Below are 18,229 nucleotides of genomic sequence, written 5' to 3' on the forward strand. Positions count from 1 at the left end.
TAACCGACTTCAAAAATGAGGTGGTTATCAATTCGGCCGGTATCTTTTTTTATGTATGTACACGAATTACTCCGCCGTTAGTGAATCAATTTTAATAATTCTTTTTTCATTGTGTAGAGACGAGCTGGAAGTTGGTCCCATTTAAATATGGTTAGGATATTTTCTTGGCGCTCATATTAGACACGCTGTTTACATCGTTATCCAACGAAATATATAGAGCGCCGACTTCAGAAATATGTACTAAACCAACATTTATTTCTACTTTGTAGTGACATAGAAGTCGGTTGTATTTTTTTGTTAAAAATTTTTTTAAACAGTTAAAAACACTTGCCCTCCATCTAATATTGATACGTATTGCATGTTCGTTTGCTTCTTCTACAGTATTAAAAATCTTATAAATATCGTTTGTAGACATAGACATGTAAACCTTTCTCCAATTCCTTAAGGTAAATATTCCTAAAAGAATCCGGTCTCACGTATCCTGTTATGCTAAGGAGTGGTAAGATTCGTTCGGGTATCATACAACGTAAGATTTCCCCGAGGGCTCGCAACCTTCGCCCTTACAACCGCTTCCTGCGTGTTTCCATAAGATTCCCACGGTTATTATTGTTTTACATTCATGGTGAAAGCTCTTTAGGATAAAGTTTCGATTCGGCAAGTCATATTTAAGTAGTTTGGAGCCTTTTAGCAACATGTAATATGATAAATCTATATTTATAAGTACGGAGAGAGTAAGCGGGCGTTTGACATTATTAGTGGTTATTACTGTCCATGAGCAGTGATAGCCTAGTGGTTAAGAGACTCGGCCTTTCGATCGAGGGGTCCGAGGTTCAAATCCCAGGCACGCACCTCTGATATTTCAAGTTATTTGCGTATTAAAAATTAATTATCACTTGCTAAACGGTGAAGGAAAACATCGTGAGGAAACCTGCATACCTGAGAGATTTATAAAAAAAATCTTAAAGGTATGTGAAGTCTACTAATACGCACTTGGCCCGCGCGGTGGAATATGGCCTAATCCTTCTCATTATGAGAGGAGACCCGTGCCCAGCAGTGGGACAGTAATGGGTTGTTGATGATGATGATGATGATTACTGTCCATAGTAACTTTTAGTTGACCTCAGAGAGGATAAGAATCTTTGTCTGGAGTATATAACAGCGTAACTGCTACTAAACACTAAGCTGGTCGGAGTCATATTATATATTTACTACGACATTCAAACAACAGAACATACTGCTATCCTCGCGATGTCCTTAGTTTCTTCTTTCCATTGAAGGTGGCTATAACCTCAGTAGGTATGTATTCTTGTCCAATTCTGAATAGTTTCTACTCAACTATCTTTATATGAAGCTAAACATTTAATAAAACTTCAGTGATTGATTTTAAACAGTAAACTAAATTTGAAAAAAAAGTTATGAAAATCACCTAGAATATTTCTCTTTATGTATCTTTATTGCAACAAACTTTAAATATATCTACATTACATTATTTATAAAAAAAAAACATATTTACAATAACTATATTATAACTATATTTATGTACATAATAATATATACAAAAAAGGGGAATAAAAACAATAATCACTATAAATAAAACAAACCATCTAAAATTGCCGTGTGAGGCATGGTTCCCAAAACGCTGGCGGCGTTCCCTTGCTGCACTGCTAGGCTCAATCTTTGGGCGAAGTAGCCGCCAGCTCTTTGGTCACCAGAAGCGAGGACAAGTCTGGTCGACATATCTGACATGAATTTCTTCATGTCAGATGACCATGGACCCATTGTCTCTACTGCAAGCGCCGCAAACAAATAATTATCCAATATATTACTATATTTGCGGCGCTTTAGTATCTGGGCATGGTCGGCTGCAGCCCCAGCGCTCACAGAGGTATTACCAACGTGAGATGGGGCTAGAGTGTCGACACAGGTCGCGTCCCATACCAGGGGTCGTCCGAGACTCCACGGCACCAAAGTGATACCATCGGGTCTCTTGCCATCGTCTCTGAAAAGACCAGAAGGTTCCAGTGTCGCTGGTACAGAAACGGTAGCAAGAGCCCGACGAATAAGATCGTTAAGAGTCCCGTGACGATAAAGCCGACCGGCACTCCTGGTACAGGACAAGCCATGCCGACCCAACGTGTCCACCGCCTGCCCACACGGACAAAAGTGAGACTCGCATACCTTGGCACCGAGCCGGAGACCTACAGAAATTCTTAAGGTAACTGGATCCAGCACGGTGCCAATATTACTAGACGGTAGCGCATGTAACCAATAGCCTGACTCGCTTTGGGCAACAGCTAGTAAACGGGCCCTATCGAAGTTATCCGAACATCGTTCAAGAAGGCAGGCAAAAACAGATTTAATTGCTGGCATATCGCAAATGTATTGTTTAGATTTATCTATAATTGAGGTATCTTCAGACGGAAATAAAGCACTCCAGGCCTCCGTAGCCTCCGACATGTACGCTACCCGAACATCATCCATAGAAATGTTTAAGATGTCGGCGATGAGGGTAGTCGTACTATGACAAGAGGCCAGGAAAGCCGGGAGCGCCAAACTTTCCGTCCTGCGGATACCTATGCCACCGAACTTAATCGGAAGAGTTGCCTGCATCCAGGAACGATCATCAAATTGTAAATTTAGAATTTTGGACACACAATTTTTTAATGATAAGTCTAAAATGTGAGTAAACGTAGGAAATTTCCAAATAGGACAACAACGAAGTAAGTACAAGAATTTAGGTGCGAATAGGCAAAGGCGTAAAATGTAGATAGCCATATGCGGTTTTATGTCGTAAAGTCGTTCCGAATTTAATTCAAAGTGTGTCAATTTAGAATTTATAATGGGCAAAAATGCATCTTCAAATATTGGAGCACCTAATAACGTTAAATTTTCTTTATCTACAATAGTTATATTTGGAGATAATAAATTAAATTGTTCGTAAATATGATGACAACTTTCGACTGATAATTTGTCCGAAAAAAAAATTTCACACTTATTAAAATTTAAATTTAAACCAATTTGGTTAAAGCGATCGATTATAAATTGAAGGTCCTCCAATACAGTTGATGCATTTCCTCCCAAAGAACCATCATCAAGGTACCATACATTAAATTTTGAATTTAGTTGTGTAATAATTGGTTGTATTGCCAGACTAAACATAACTGGGCCAAGAGGGTCGCCTTGCTGACATCCCACACAAGATTCAATAACTTTATCGCCAAATAATAATTTTGATGGGGTACCATAACACTGCCACATGTAGTCAAATATTTCAGGCATTTCTTTTTGAATTTCCGCTAGAAGAGGTCCCCTGTCTACCGAATTAAATGCATTTTTTACATCAATTTTAACAAACACATCGTAGTCATTTTTGTTTAAAAATGTACGAGCAGCGTGTACAGCTGCCTCGCAACCACCCTTGACTCCGAAGCCAAGCTGCCGAGGCTGAAGCTGCCTGGACAAAAGCTCATTATAATTTCGGCAGCATAACTTGGAAACCAATCGTCGAAGAGTACATCCCACTGCGATAGGTCGAATGCCTCCATCTTTCTTTTTGAGAGCAACGAGGTTGGCTCCATAGATTATAGGTGTTATACTGGAAGGAACCCGTCCTTCTAACATTAAATTAATGAGAGCGGTGAGTTCCTTCAGTAATCCCTTTCCTACTTCACCTAACAAAGGATCCGTAAGGTCTTTGAAGTGTTGAGGTGTAAGGCCATCTAAGCCACCAGCAGATCCGTTGGGAAAAGAACGAATGGCGGTCTTAGTGGCTTCCTCGCTAACTCTCAAAGTTTCACGCTGAGGATTGGACGCTGGGCTAGGTAGCTGCGAGGATGTGTTTGGTATGGGATGTTTATCGCGGAGAGCTCCAAGCGTGTCAGGTGAGTGCGTAGCCATTGTGTCATCAGAAAATAAAAGTTTGACCGCACCTTTGATGTCTCCATCTGAAATTTTATTTTCAATTAATTTTACAATATTGTTTCTAATGGGATCATAATTTATAGAAATGGTGTTATCTGGAATTACGTTTTGAACTGTATTAAATTTTATTAAATTGCATAATGTTTGTTTTGGAGATCTATTATGTAAATGTAAATTTTTATATGCAAATAATAAAAGTTCTTCCCAAGCATTATTATTATTTTCTGATACTACTTTGGCCACGCATTTAGTAAGAGACATGGCCACGGTGGAACGCGCTCCTTTCGGAATCCGTTTAACCACCTTGATGTTGTGTTTGAGGTGTGCGAGTCTCTTATATAATGGTTCGTCATTACGATGCCCACCTGCAGGATTTGTAGTAGCTAAAATAGGATCCTGACTAACTACATCTATGCGAGGGATATGGATACGGCTACAATGTATTCTTAGCCCTCGTATACCTTTATAAAGTTTATTATCCGCACAGATGGAGCATCGTAATAAGGAATCATTAGGCATATAATATATAAGAACTAAATTAAAATATATTATACAAAACCATAATTACAAAACAAAATATATAACTTATTTACCTTTGAAAATACATACTAAAACAAATCATATTAATAACTTAAAAATATTTTCTTTGACAAAAAATTAACACGATATGTTGCTTGGAAACGAAGTCGAAATTGCTTGGAAACGAATAACTGATTGGCTGATTGACGGAGAAGCGTTGCTATTGGTTTTCAAGAGGTTGTTTTGCTTTGTTGATTGGCTGGTTTACAGGTTAGGAGCATGGCTATTGGGTTTCAAAATAAACGGTTGCTTGGTAATAAGTGGCGTCTCAACGCGTCCTTAACTACAGTTTTTCAGGTTGCTATGAAAATTAATATTTTGAAAACATGTTTTTCACTGAAACGGAGCACGACCTGCTTCTACCCACAACTGTGTGGGTGCCTTATTACTTAACAAATATAATGAAGAACTTTTTACAGCATTAGCACAGAATAAACTCGATGAATTATTTTAAACAATATGATATTGACACAATACATACATTGACGTATAACATTTGGATAATATGATAATATGATAATATGAATATTTCTACAATTAATTTAAAATTGAAATATACTAATTAATGTTGTTTTAATTCAATCAGGAATTCATTTTAAAGTTAATATATAAAATAAGATGTTATTCATGGAAAATAAATATAAAATTCTTAATCATTATAATGAATAAAAAACATGAGTAAATATAAAATGCTTTATTTCATATAGTTCTTAAAGTTTAGCTATTATAATTGTTTTATTTAACATAAATTAATGGTAGAGAACATTACCTTTTTAAAACAATACATTTTTTTAAATTTACCTTACAATTTTTTTAATTAAATACTTTTCCGTTTAAATTCAAGATTTTCGAGTTTCGATTAATTAGTTACAATAATAAAAAATGGCAATTTTATTGTATTTATAAAATACAGCTTTAACAGTCCCTTGACTCTATGGCAGGGTATACAAATTGTATTTTATTTGTTCTCTTTTATTACAAAACCATCAATTATTTAGAATACCTTAATTAATCTTAAATAATAGGAATGAAAATATAGATTACAACTATAATGCATATATTTCGTAATTACATTTATATTTTAAGTAAACATAAAGAATTACAGAAAATAAGTACTTAGCATTATTATCTAATATTATTTAAATAGTTAACTCTCAAAAATTATAAGCATTACTTACTTACAACTCCGAAGTTTGATTACATATAAAATATCACAACACACAGAAATATCACAAATTACAATCTAATTATTTATATTATTGATATTAATATAATCAATAACATCAATACTGTGTTATATATCCGTGAGTATAATTAAAAGTGTGTTTTAGAAAACCTTGTAGAATTCGTTATAGTTACTGATTTGTAATATAACATTTTAATGGGCAAAACTAATTTTGATTCAAATATGTATCTCCTACTAAATTACAATGTTTTAGCCAAAATCAATCTGAATAAATATTTAGATATATCAATGCATAATGAAGCTATATTTCATAATACAGCACTAACACTTATCTTTGGCACTGATATTTATGAAAATTTATTTGAACAAGCGTTTACAGTTTTCCACAAAATTTGTAAAACGCCAATGAGCACTTACTTCAAAAGAAATGCATTGAATTGAGCAACTTATCCCATAAATAATACAAAACTACATTTAACTCTTGGAAGTGAAAATATTCAAAAACTTGGTTTTGATGTTCAGCAACGTTGTGAAGGACCTCTTCACTTTCTTCTTCGGTGTCCTCTCTGGCCTCAAAAACGGCTCCGAGTGCCACTTCTGGATATTCGAGTGTTGTGTGGCCTCTTGTTCTTTGGGCATTTGGTACTTGTATTCTTTAATGACCTTTTCTTCTGCCGGATCGTATCTGTACAAGACTGAGTACGTGCGTTTGACTTTCTTTAAAACCTTGGGGACGTTGGCAGACCGCTCGCTCTTGCATCGCTTGACCATGTTCCTACCATAGTAGTCTTCATAGTTATCAGCGTCAACGTATATTATACGTTTACCCAACGCCATTTCTCTTTCCTTCTTGATGCTCTTCCAAGAAGCGATGACAGATTCGCGGCGGAACGTCTTGTTCGGATTGTGACGACTGATGCAGTAAGTGGAGTCCTCCTGGATGTTTGTAGTGTCTTTCAGCGGAGACCCCCTCGGGCTCGGACTGTAGTCAATTTCGTAGTCATCGCGGGAGATCTGAAACAAATAAAAATCAAACTTTAAAATCTGCACGAAAACAACTTCATTTAGTCCCGTGAAGATCTTAATCTCTATCGATCTTAATAGCTGTCTCATAAACAACGACGTCAGCTATGAGATCTTAGGGATTGTTTTAAGTGCCAATACCATAAATTTCGTACGTGACTTTGTGGACGCGACGCTGCGCAGTTGTAGGGTCGTTCGCTGTCCCTTTCTGTTATTTTAGTTTACGTAACCTATCTCTGTCTATGTCGTCATTTGAGCCCTTCACGATCCACATGTCTGAGACACCTGTCTGGCTATACACTTGCTAGACGTTGCCAGTACACATGAGCGGATTTAATAACATACACGGTGAAATGGACACGTTTGTTTTCGAAAAAGTATAATCGGTCGCAATAAAAGCTAAACGTACCAGGGTCGTTGATCTCGTTTAAATAAAATTTATGCCGCGATAGTTGATATCACGAGCAAAAATAACGTTTGAGTCGGTAAAGGGTTAGGCAATGCAGTTAAATTATGATGTTGCCCTTGATAAATGTGTCGTTTGTTTGTTTACTGAGCTTTTGAAGCACTAAAAGCTTTCGTGTTAACGCGCTCAGTCGGATAACTGTTTCCTAAGCTTGAGTGGTTAACTGTATCGGCTTCAGTTACTTTTTATAACGTTCGTTTGTAGTTTTCTGTCCACGGCACCGCGTTTTGAAATTGTGTTTCCACTGAGTGAAACGTCTGGCAAAAATAATCAACATTAAATTGAACTCTTACATTAGCTTTTCTTTTTTTTTATTTTGCGTACAAAATCTTACTTGTATGTTCTAAGCATAACAATTTTTTTAAAGAAAGTAGTAGATTTATTTTCGTAATAATATATTTTCAAGGATGAGTTATTTATAGTTTTTTATAGTTATGAGACATTTTATAGGTTTTTTATTGAAATGTTAAACTGGCGCTACAATGGGAATGGGTCATGTAAAAATAAACCGTTTATTATTGGCAGTTCATTAGAAAATTATGTTGTTTGAAACGCGATAATGGTATGGATATAGAAATGAAGGCATAAGTTATTTATATATTTATTTATGTTCTATAATATTCTAATAACCGAATTTCCGAAAGAAAGAGGCAATCACAAATATTTTTTCGAATGTTATTTTCTCAGTAGAGAAATAAGTATTTCATTGTCAGTTGGAATGTGTAAGCAAGCTTAGCCTGGATTCTGTAATTGATACATTTCGCAGATACAGAATATGTCAACGTCTCAAAGGCTTGACGCGACAAATCTGCGGCGATGTGTGTTTTGACATATTGCGTTTTGTAACATTATTTTTAATGATTTCGCGAGAAAAACCGTGTACTGTCGCAAAATCAGGTCGCCACGGAAAATGGGGTCAGTGGGAAATAGTCGTACTAATGCCGAGGTTAGTTAACGCAATCTAATTAAAACTAAAAATTAAGTCGCCCGAAAAGTGTGTTGAGTGTTTTAAATTGCGCAACGATAATTTAATATTTTGTGTTTTTATTTTCAGGTAATTCGTCTCTACTGATTTTATCTGCGGGTGAGTCGAAGGCGTATCCATGGTTTTCTTTCGCATCATCGCGTCCCATTTCGATGTTTTCGTACTAGTGTTGTAACGTTGCGTGAAAATACATATAATATTATATTTCTGTCGTTCTATTTGCACGTAATGTAACAGTTGAAGGTGATAACTGGACAGTGCAGTTAAATTTGTCACGAGTTATTTTAGACAATACTTGGGAGCGTTCAATGCGATATCTAATAATATCTTACCGGTCTATTGCCGTCCGTATGCACTCTATTTTGCATGTTTCTATTTCTGATCGTACACTTATCGTCAAACGTTAATAGTGCATTAGTTAGATGACATTTTATTTTTCTCTGCAGTTTGAAGCATGCTGGCTAGATAAGTAGTGACGAGATAGATAAGTAGGGAAAGTGCTAGACAGATTCTAATCATTCTTTTGCTGTTAGAAAGTTGTATTATTAAATACGAACATATATTTTATATAACATATTTGAACTCTACAAATACCGTTACTGCATTTCGATAAATTTTGACTGTCTACAGTAGTAAACAAAATAACTATTTTTCGTTCGCAAATACTTCATATTTGATTCATGAGTGGATCGAGAGCACTTATAAATTGATATTCAATACGGAATCCGAAGGTCGGCAAACATCGCAGTTTCCTTTTACATATTAAAGTTCGTCTGTCGGCGTGAACCCACTTTTGTTCACCGTTAGCTCATATGTGAGAAGCCGAGCAGAAAAAAACATTACTTGGTCGAGATGTTTTTTGTCAGTTTACAGCTATCACCACATTCTCACTTGCAATTGTGTGGTTCGTTTTAAGATTTCAATGTTTAATTTCATATATGAAAGTAGCTTGGATGTATGAATTGGTAAGAATAATGTTGTTATTGTAAGTATTTATCGAACAAGTAAATTCAGACAGCTTGCGGTTAAAGAGCACATTAGTCTTAGAAAAAATATTAATTTTAACGTCTGAAACACATATAAAGTTTAAAGTCTCGTAAAAATATTGTAATTCTCGAAAACTTTGATCGATTTTATTGCAATTTTTATCTATAATTGGCAATTATACAAATTTTCATTTTTCAAAATCTAATACCACAACAATCACAAAATGCATCGTATCGTAGGTTGAGAGATATATGATATGCTACATAAAAATGCATAGGTATATCCTTCGCACACATGCTGTTCGAGATTCATTTCTAACAAAATTTGACATGATTTTAATGTGTTTCAAAAGCATTTTTGGTCTCATCCTAATAACTGTTTCATCTATACAACTGTTGCCAGTATAAAATTAGATGCGTTTACACTTTATGGAATTTTAATTACGCGTTACGGTTTTCTTGCGAAATTCTAGAAACTGGTTTAAAGTTTACAGCATTGGAATTAAAATAATTGAGGTTTACAACTAGTTGTAAAACGCTAGCAATGTATCACGAGTTATTGGGGGGCTTCTGAACAAAAATATTACGATAGACATTATTTAGGCGTGTCGTAAAAGTGTCAAAACATATCCTGTTATGATTTGTGTTGGAGTCGATGTGTTTGTGTCATTACTAGGTTACTATATGAAGCTGTAAACTTTTTACCAGATATATTTTACCTAGATTATCTAATTACGAACTAACCTAACGTAATTACGTTAGATTCTAAATTAGATTCGTTTGGTTTCTTTTAATGAGAATAAACTTTGATTGCACTAAGGAGTGTTAAGTTCTCTGAATATAATTAGCTTGGAAAGTTCAACTAATTCGAAGATTTATATGTATCTGGTGACAAGTCAGACGGATGTACAGGGTAAAAGACCAATGATATTGAGGCCAGTTAGAGAAGGACTATGTCCAGATAACCTCCAAAAGCTAATAAATAAAAGAAAATTAACGTTTTTTTTTTCAATAATAGATTTTCAATCTCAGATCATATACAATGTAATATTATATATTAGTAACAAAGAATTAGCTTGTAATGAAGTCTTTTTCGCCATACTGCGAAGTAAATAATAACATTTAATTACCAGTATTCGATCGAGTTATACTATTTTCGGTGGTTCAAGTACGTTTGATACATAAATAGAGTGCGTTCTTACAGCACAATTTGAAGGTTAATAACCGTTATGTTTGTATGTGACATGTAAAAATAGAAGTGACGTGTACGTAGTTTTACTTTTTGACTAACTTTTGGAAGCCCACGCGCATTTCTCATACATTAGTATTTGGTGAGTAATACATTTTTTTTTTAAAATACGTAATACGCTATTTTATTCTGTCTAAGTCATGTCTGAGGAGATCGTCGTCACTTCGTTAATGTGCCAATGTTAGGCATGGCTTACTCTCAAACTGAAAAGGGTTTAGGAGGTCCATTACGTTGGTTAAGTGCGGATTGGTGGACTTCGCACACCTTTGTTAACGATTTTAAAGAACTCTAGTCACCGTTTAAGCAAATAATGATTGTTTTCTATATAAGAAATTAAGTCATATCACAGATTAATAAATAGTTACTACGTAAGTCATATTCCAAAAATCAAATGGGTGTTTCGAGTCTTCGAACTCCGGACCTCTATTATAAGAAAATTATTTAGACCACTAGACTGACTAGAATATCTGCCTCGTTTTAGATGACTATTTAGAATCGAAAATATAGGTACCTACATAGGTCGCTGCATTTAGTTCATTGTCTTTTCTATAAAAATATTATATCGTTTGCATGTTGATGTATTTTAATCGATTCTTATTTGGTAAGTATTCTTTTTGTAACTAGTATCCTTAGATATATTATAATACGCACATCCATGTCAATCCAATGCGATATCAAAAAAAATGCTTCTCCCAGAAATCGAACCTTTCACTATTTTCTAATAAAAGTGACAATTAACCATTATGTAAATTAATAGTATTTATCATAAAATAGTATATAAAACGAGAAAATCCCCCATTTGTCACGTAATAAAATTAATACGTAACCATTTATTTGCAAACTCCCATTAGTAACATTGACACTGGATTTAAATATATCCCACAGGTTTATTTATGTTAATTATGTGAGAGGTATTACCGAAATCAATGAGATGGCATCGGAAGATGATATAAAGCGACATTATAGTATTGGGTTTCGGACCGGTACTGAAATGTATAGTGGCCGTGAAGTTAGTAAAGGAATGGACTCCTAATGCACATGCTTTATGTTCGAAGTTATATTTAATGATTATGTTATATTTGATGTTGCGACTTAGGAGACACCACTACCGCACCTATTTCTACCTAATAACAGCAGTTATTAACAGCAGTTAAGCTCTATTAGTTTCCGCTTTGAAGGGTGTATTATAAGAGACATACTTATTCGGGGCGTGCCATAGTCCTCAGTGGTGGGAATGCATCTGTGGCCAATTTCAGGCAGGAATATTATCTTATATGGGTTAGATTACAGATGTCCATGGGTAGCAGTAGCCATATACCATCAGATGAATGCATTCTCGTTTGATACTCGAAATAAAAAATAAAAAAGTGATTATTGATTCATAATATTAATAATGATTATTTAAGGTTATGATTTCTGTTTTGGAAAATGATACATATGAGGCGACAGAAACAGGAAATTATTTGAAGTTACAAATGGAACATTTAAATTTTATTGTATTGTATACTTTAGGTGTCTATTTCGTTACCACGTCCTGGTATTGTCATTCGTCTTTATCAGATGCGGCGGGACCAACTTTCGAAATGGAAACCGGAATGACGCGGGTGACAGCGATTAGAGGTCGTTACGACACGAATTTGTTTAAAGTCAACCGATTATTTACTACTTTGGAACTGAGTAGTATGGTTTGTTGTAGGCTAAGTTGACAAGACTAATATCGTTTGTCTGTTTAAAGAATTATTCTATTAAATCGTCTATTGGAGGAAGACAAGATTGATACGTTTCCCACATACCTATGGACAGTGTGCTAGGGTTTATATTGAACTACTACATAGTTGTAAGTTTTTTTCTATAAAAAAGTAAAGTAAAAGTTATTGTATCTTTAATTTGTTTAGTAAATAATTGAAGAAATACAAATCTATATTTTATTTTTTCTTATAATAGCTCTATTCATTTTAAATGCAAATTTCGTTCGGTTTATTTAATTCGATAAATCCTTAAAAAAAATTCATTGATTTTTCATTTTTTTCTTCATGAAATACAATGTTTTTTAATTAGCTCGGTATCAGATAATTCAAATTAAACTAAGCTCACGTGTGTCAAGTTTAAATGGTGAAAGTTTACGGATTACGTTGAACCGGTTCGCGAAATATCGACGACAAAGCTGACAGCCGAGAGTGCACAGATTATCAACAATGCCAGTTATGGCTTTCTAAAATCTCCATACAGTACTCACGTGTACGCCTGTCAATTTGATACGAAAATAATCGCCACGATTTCGTACGGATAATCAAAATACGAAATAGATTGGAAATTATAATTGGTAGTATTCAATTTTGTTTTCGTTAAAAAATAAATTGTGTTGTTTTTTTTCGTAGTTTAGTTTTGAATTTTAGCGAAATGGCCTCGGGTATAGACAATATAGATATACGGGCATAGACAAAGGTTAATTATTTCTTCCGGAACGCCCGGCTTCCGTTGCGAAGATCGCAGGAACTGGCCATTAGCAATAAGCGGGTCAGTAAAATATAAATGTATTTCAGCTTATGGTCAGATATAGTTGTATTGAATGGGTGAAGTAGGTTAAACCCGCAGTCAGTTGTAAGGCTGCCAGCTACCCTTGCTACTTTATATCATAGCAATCCAATTAATCCATAATTTAAATAAAGCAATGCAAAAAATTGAGAAATTTGTAAAAACACCATAATTTTCTTGAATTAAGTTTAAAGTTAGAGTGAAACTTTTGGACCATAAATCTATTAAGTTGTTTATTAATATTCCGTAAATGAAGACAAATATAACAACAACGCCATAATTTGTTAAACCACTTATCATATAGGAAGTTACAAAGAAATCTAAATACATATATAGTATGTAATTGGATCTCAAGTATATACATATAAGCTGTATATCTATTTAACATTACCCTCCTTCCGAAGCGGTCTGGTAAAAACAAAATCGTCTGGGATTATATTTTGGGTAACATAAATACCATAAAACTAATCCTATGAAATATATTCGTTAGACAAAGTAACCTCACCGCTTTTCGGATATAATCTGAGATTAATAGGCACAACAATCAATATTTATCGATTTGCTAACTTACATCGAACCAATAAACTCGTCAGGTTATTTTTAGCGTTACGCCAACAAACATTCAACAATTTGGAAATTGCGTTCAAATATTGTTTGTAATAAGCGTATAACTAACCCCTTTAATGTGTAGATTGAAGCTAACGGTAAAAAAATCTAGATTTATTCCAAAACTGAAACAACACAGCTGTCAAGGTTGCCTTAGCATTCGAATTTAAATCCGTCTCACATACAAAATATGGTTTTTACATATGTAATAAGAATGGAAAATATAAAACGATGTTATTAGTAACGAGAGATCGGTTTTCGACTTTTTGATTAATATAAACAGAGATTGAAACAGATAGTTCCGATTGGATAACCGTAAAACCGGCCGGCAATGTCAAGAGCTTTGCCACAAAAATAACGTAACCATATTTAAACTAGTGGTACTAGAGATGTGAGGTTCGGATACGAATTTATTTTTTATTACGAATTTTTTTTATTAATTTCGAATAAGAGTATGAAATGATTTGAAATAATATAAAACCGGAAAATTCATTCTCTATTTACTTTGCAATTATTTTATTTACATACGCGTAAAATAAAAATAACCAATATAAATATATAAATATAAATAAAGTTTCATTAGTGACACAAATAATAAGTAATATACATTTTGATTTTAATTTCACTAATACCTAGCGAAAATAAATATTATTTGATATTCCATCGGAAAATATATTTTATCTGATATTATAGTTTAAAATATTTTATTGCTTGTGATATCCGATAGTTTCGGATTTTTCGGTTACGGTGTTACCTTCGTAAGTTCGTAACATGCCTATAACCGTGCACGCTCGATCCCAGTTCAATGACAGAAGTCAGTCGCCTCTTAAGCGCATTAAGCCTCCGCTGCACTTTGCGCAATAGATGTGCCGCACTATTTCGTAATACAAGTACTTGATTTGAACTATTTGTTTGAAGTTAACATAGAAGTAAACTAGCCGAGCACGCGACAAGAATCATTGTTAGCACAGTTGTAAACTTAGTTTACGCTTTTCAAATACTTACAACGCTTTCCCAGCTCCCACCGATGATAGACTTGTCCAACATTCTCATATAGTAACTAAGTTTCACTTCAAAGTTAGCACACACAACTCTCGATGCGACAGAATAAAGTCAATGTTACGAAACGCGTTGGCTGACACAATAATCTTATGTACACGCGTCGTATCACGTTGTCATAGGGTTGTGTCGGGATTTGGCACAGTGTTCGCGGTTCGGGCTTCCCTGAACGACTGAAGCGTGGCCTGAAGCCGCTGCATATTTATAGGACGGGAGAGGGCGGATTTCAGGAAGAGACGCGTTAGTATCTTCCACTTAACAAGTAGTCACAACGCTGTATTTTAGGTAGGTACGTATAGTTCGGGGAAACCCGTCTAAATCTGTCTAACGCTAAAAGAGGGACGTCTCTTTCTATATGGACTCAAATGCGACCAAATCTTTACAATGTTTCGATGTATCGTATCGGTTTCAAAGTGTTTTTGGGACATTGACCAGTTTACGAATTGTGTCATATTGAGTCACAAGTTTACACGCAAAAACGCCAACGGTACTGTCTGTTAAATTACATAGCTTCATTAATAATTCCACGTTCGACGCCTTTTTGTGTAGGCTTGGCCCATTTGCAACGGTTCTAGATAATGAGTAATTTAATCTTAAATTTAAATTATTTTCAAATACAAATTCTTGTGCAATCTATCGTTCTAGTATGGCTCACAAGTCATCGACCTATTTGACGTAAGTAGGTATATTTCACTGTAAAAAGTCAATACAAACTAATCGAATGTACATATAAATTAAGGCTTTCAAGATATAAACTTAACTATATTGCTTGCCAAATATTAATTTAATCCACAAATTTACTTTCTTGTTTGAAGCCTTTGAGCCTTCTTCATTGATGATTACCACAAAGAAGTATTATACTTGTATGTATAACTTTGATGTATGTATGACTTTGGTGGTTGTATTGAATTAATGTAATTTGGAATTACCAAATGTAATCGGAAATCCTCGAAGTCACTAGCTAATAAATCAGTGAAATCTATCAAAATCAAAGAGTATTTATAACACAAGATTTAAAACAACAAAGCCATATTCATTTCTGTATCAAAAATGATATACAAAATCATAATAGTTAACTCCACAAAATAAGCTTTATTGTTCTGACCTAATGAGGACCAAGGATTAAAGATGGTAGAATCCTTTGTGGTTCGACTCCAGCGGCACCACCGCCACATCTATTTCTACCTAATAACTGCAGTGTTAGGCGCTGCTGTGTTCCGGTTTGAAGGGTGTGGTAAGGGAGACATACTTTTCCGAGGCGTTCCAGCTTAGTCCTCAGGGGTAGCGGCGCATCTGTGGCCGACCTCAGGTAGGAATATCTAATTCTATCTGGGGTTGATTACAGATGTCCATGGGCGGCAGTAGCCACTTACCATCAGGTGGACTGCATGCTCGTCTGCTACTCCTATATTATAAAAAAAAACAAGTTGGGACACCTCGGATAAAAATGTCTTCCTCACAACACCCTTCAAAACGGAACACATCACAGTTTAAAACTGCTGTTACTAGACAGAAATAGGCGTGGCGGATGTGCCTCCGGAGTCGAACCAAAGGCTTTCGTCACCTTTAGTTAATCTTAAAGTTCAACGAAACATGCTTTAAATGTGACGTAGAATCTAGAAAGTGAAATTGTAATATAGATATGCGCTTTCATAAATCATAACTCAAAACTTGATCGATTTCCTGACTTGTCTATATTTGCCGGTACAATTCGGTTTTACTGCCAGATCGAGGAGCTGCATCGAAAGTGCACAGGTTATGTAGGGTGCACTCGAGTGCGGTTCGTATTGACGTCATTGGATGCAATCACTCACGTTCGGTTAGGGATATGTTGGTATAAACACGAATAATGAGCATTGTACATGTAGGTAAAAAAATACAATGCACTTGCTTAAACACTATACCATCGTGACCGTCTTCTATCAAATGTTTTGCCTACCAAACATTTGACAACTTTTGCCTAATAGAAATGGTGCAATTTTGAGGTTTGGTAAGTAAATTATTTCAAGTCATTGCTGCTGCGAACCGCCAAAGAATGGAACACACTCCCGCCTTCGTTGTTTCCCGATACATACGACCTGGGATTGTTCAAGTCAAGGGTGAATAGGCTACTTCTAGGCAAGCGTGTTTTACCCAAGGCCGCATCTCAATTAATATCAGGTAACGTTGCAGCCTATAGTAGGATTAAAAAAAATTGAATTAATCTATCCAATCTTTAAAACGGGCATTAGTCCTCAGGAGTGGTTACGCATTTGTGATTGGCTTCAACAAGAACCCCTGTTCTGTATGGGATTGCTTTCAAACGTCCATGAGTGCATTGATCACGTACCGTCATATAGACTGCAAGTACGTTTGCAACTTTAGTCTTGTGTCAAGGACCTGCATGCATACAGGCCTTAATGGTCCAAAAAAATCATCGAATTTACAAATCTTACTTTATATTACTGTAATGAGTCATTACTCATATAAATATTCAATACATGTGCCACTGAGCCATAGGCTATTTAAACAGAGACGGGCTGGCTACCGTGGTTGTCAATATGCCAAAAATATTTTCATAACATTTTATTCGACTAATGTAAAATGATTATTGAGTTTTATTAAAATAATCATATTGCTTCATTATAATCCTCGGATTTATCGAATTGCGTGAAAAATTATAATTTTTAAAGTATAAAACATAACATACATAATAAAACAGTTAAATTAAGCACAAAAATTGAAGATTTTCCAACCCGACAATTTTAATATCCTATTTATATAACCACATGGGAATTACATTCTTTCAGAAAAAAATATATACACAGATACCCATATGTCCAATTAATGTCAAACTGAATAAGTATATTCAAAATTGAAATAAATTGAGAACTTCGTCATTTAAAGTCCGTCGTATTTATTGATATTTATTTTAAACTGACTTTTTTATAAAGTTGAAGTAACTAATGACCATGTCTAGCTGGTGGTTCAGGGCCTAAGAACATATACAATCAATGTTTCTAATATCGACCATATATATATATATATATAACTTAGACCTCAGGAGTATATATATATATATATATATATATGTCGCGACTCCTGAGGTCAGGACATCTTCGCAGTCAGGCCACGTTCCGTTCGACCACCTTCCAATTATTTATTTCTTGTAATTATCAAAAAGAGTCCACGTGTATCATTGAAATGTTAGAGAGTTATTTACGCGGTCGGGCCTTACCTTGTAAACCCCATTAATTATAGTGATATGATCCATGCCGAAGTCTTAAATTTATCAACATAACTCATAAATACGAAAACAGTTTATTTTGAACTCTGTTATGTTTATATTACAAAGTTAACTCGATGTTTTTAAATACATTCTTCATTTTACGGTATGCTTTTCCTTGTCGAGATTATCCAAAACGTTTACAAAATTATAATTTGTAAACCAAAAAGGACTTCATACTTCCGTGTCGATTTTTGGCATAATAACTTAGTTTCTCAAATAAAGAATGTAGTTGTGGACTATTTTCAGACCTAAATATAAAATTCCCTGTAGAAATCGAAAATGGTATTATTGGCAACACTAAGAAATATGCACCTAGATTCTACTTTTTGGACCAACACCAAAAATAAATTGCGTTCCACTATAATA

The 18,229-nt window shown here is 34.7% G+C and overlaps 2 protein-coding genes across 2 annotated transcripts in view; one reads left to right on the forward strand and one right to left on the reverse strand.

Moving 5' to 3' along the window:
- Dyrk3 (Dual-specificity tyrosine phosphorylation-regulated kinase 3) overlaps positions 1-18,229 on the forward strand; it is a 220,202-nt gene that overhangs the window by 149,346 nt on the left and 52,627 nt on the right. The window lies entirely within an intron of this gene.
- On the reverse strand, positions 5,431-14,755 carry LOC140754760 (uncharacterized). The gene is made up of 2 exons (XM_073089847.1): positions 14,542-14,755; positions 5,431-6,700 (listed from the first exon to the last, which is right to left on the reverse strand). Exons 1-2 carry the CDS (start codon positions 14,587-14,589, stop codon positions 6,161-6,163), a joined length of 588 nt encoding a protein of 195 aa, XP_072945948.1. The 5' UTR covers positions 14,590-14,755; the 3' UTR covers positions 5,431-6,160.

The sequence above is a fragment of the Epargyreus clarus genome, unplaced genomic scaffold (assembly GCF_041222505.1).
Source record: "Epargyreus clarus isolate Ecla_fem2 unplaced genomic scaffold, WU_Ecla_fem_2.2 ptg000031l, whole genome shotgun sequence".
NCBI classification, from domain to species: domain Eukaryota; kingdom Metazoa; phylum Arthropoda; class Insecta; order Lepidoptera; family Hesperiidae; genus Epargyreus; species Epargyreus clarus.

Coding starts and splice junctions, on each gene's coding strand:
- LOC140754760 (XM_073089847.1), bottom strand. CDS start 14,589: ATGAGAATGTTGGACAAGTCTATCATCGGTGGGAGCTGGGAAAGCGTT. Junction 6,701..14,541: donor GTGGGAGCTGGGAAAGCGTT/GTAAGTATTTGA, acceptor TATTTGTTTCAG/ATCTCCCGCGATGACTACGA.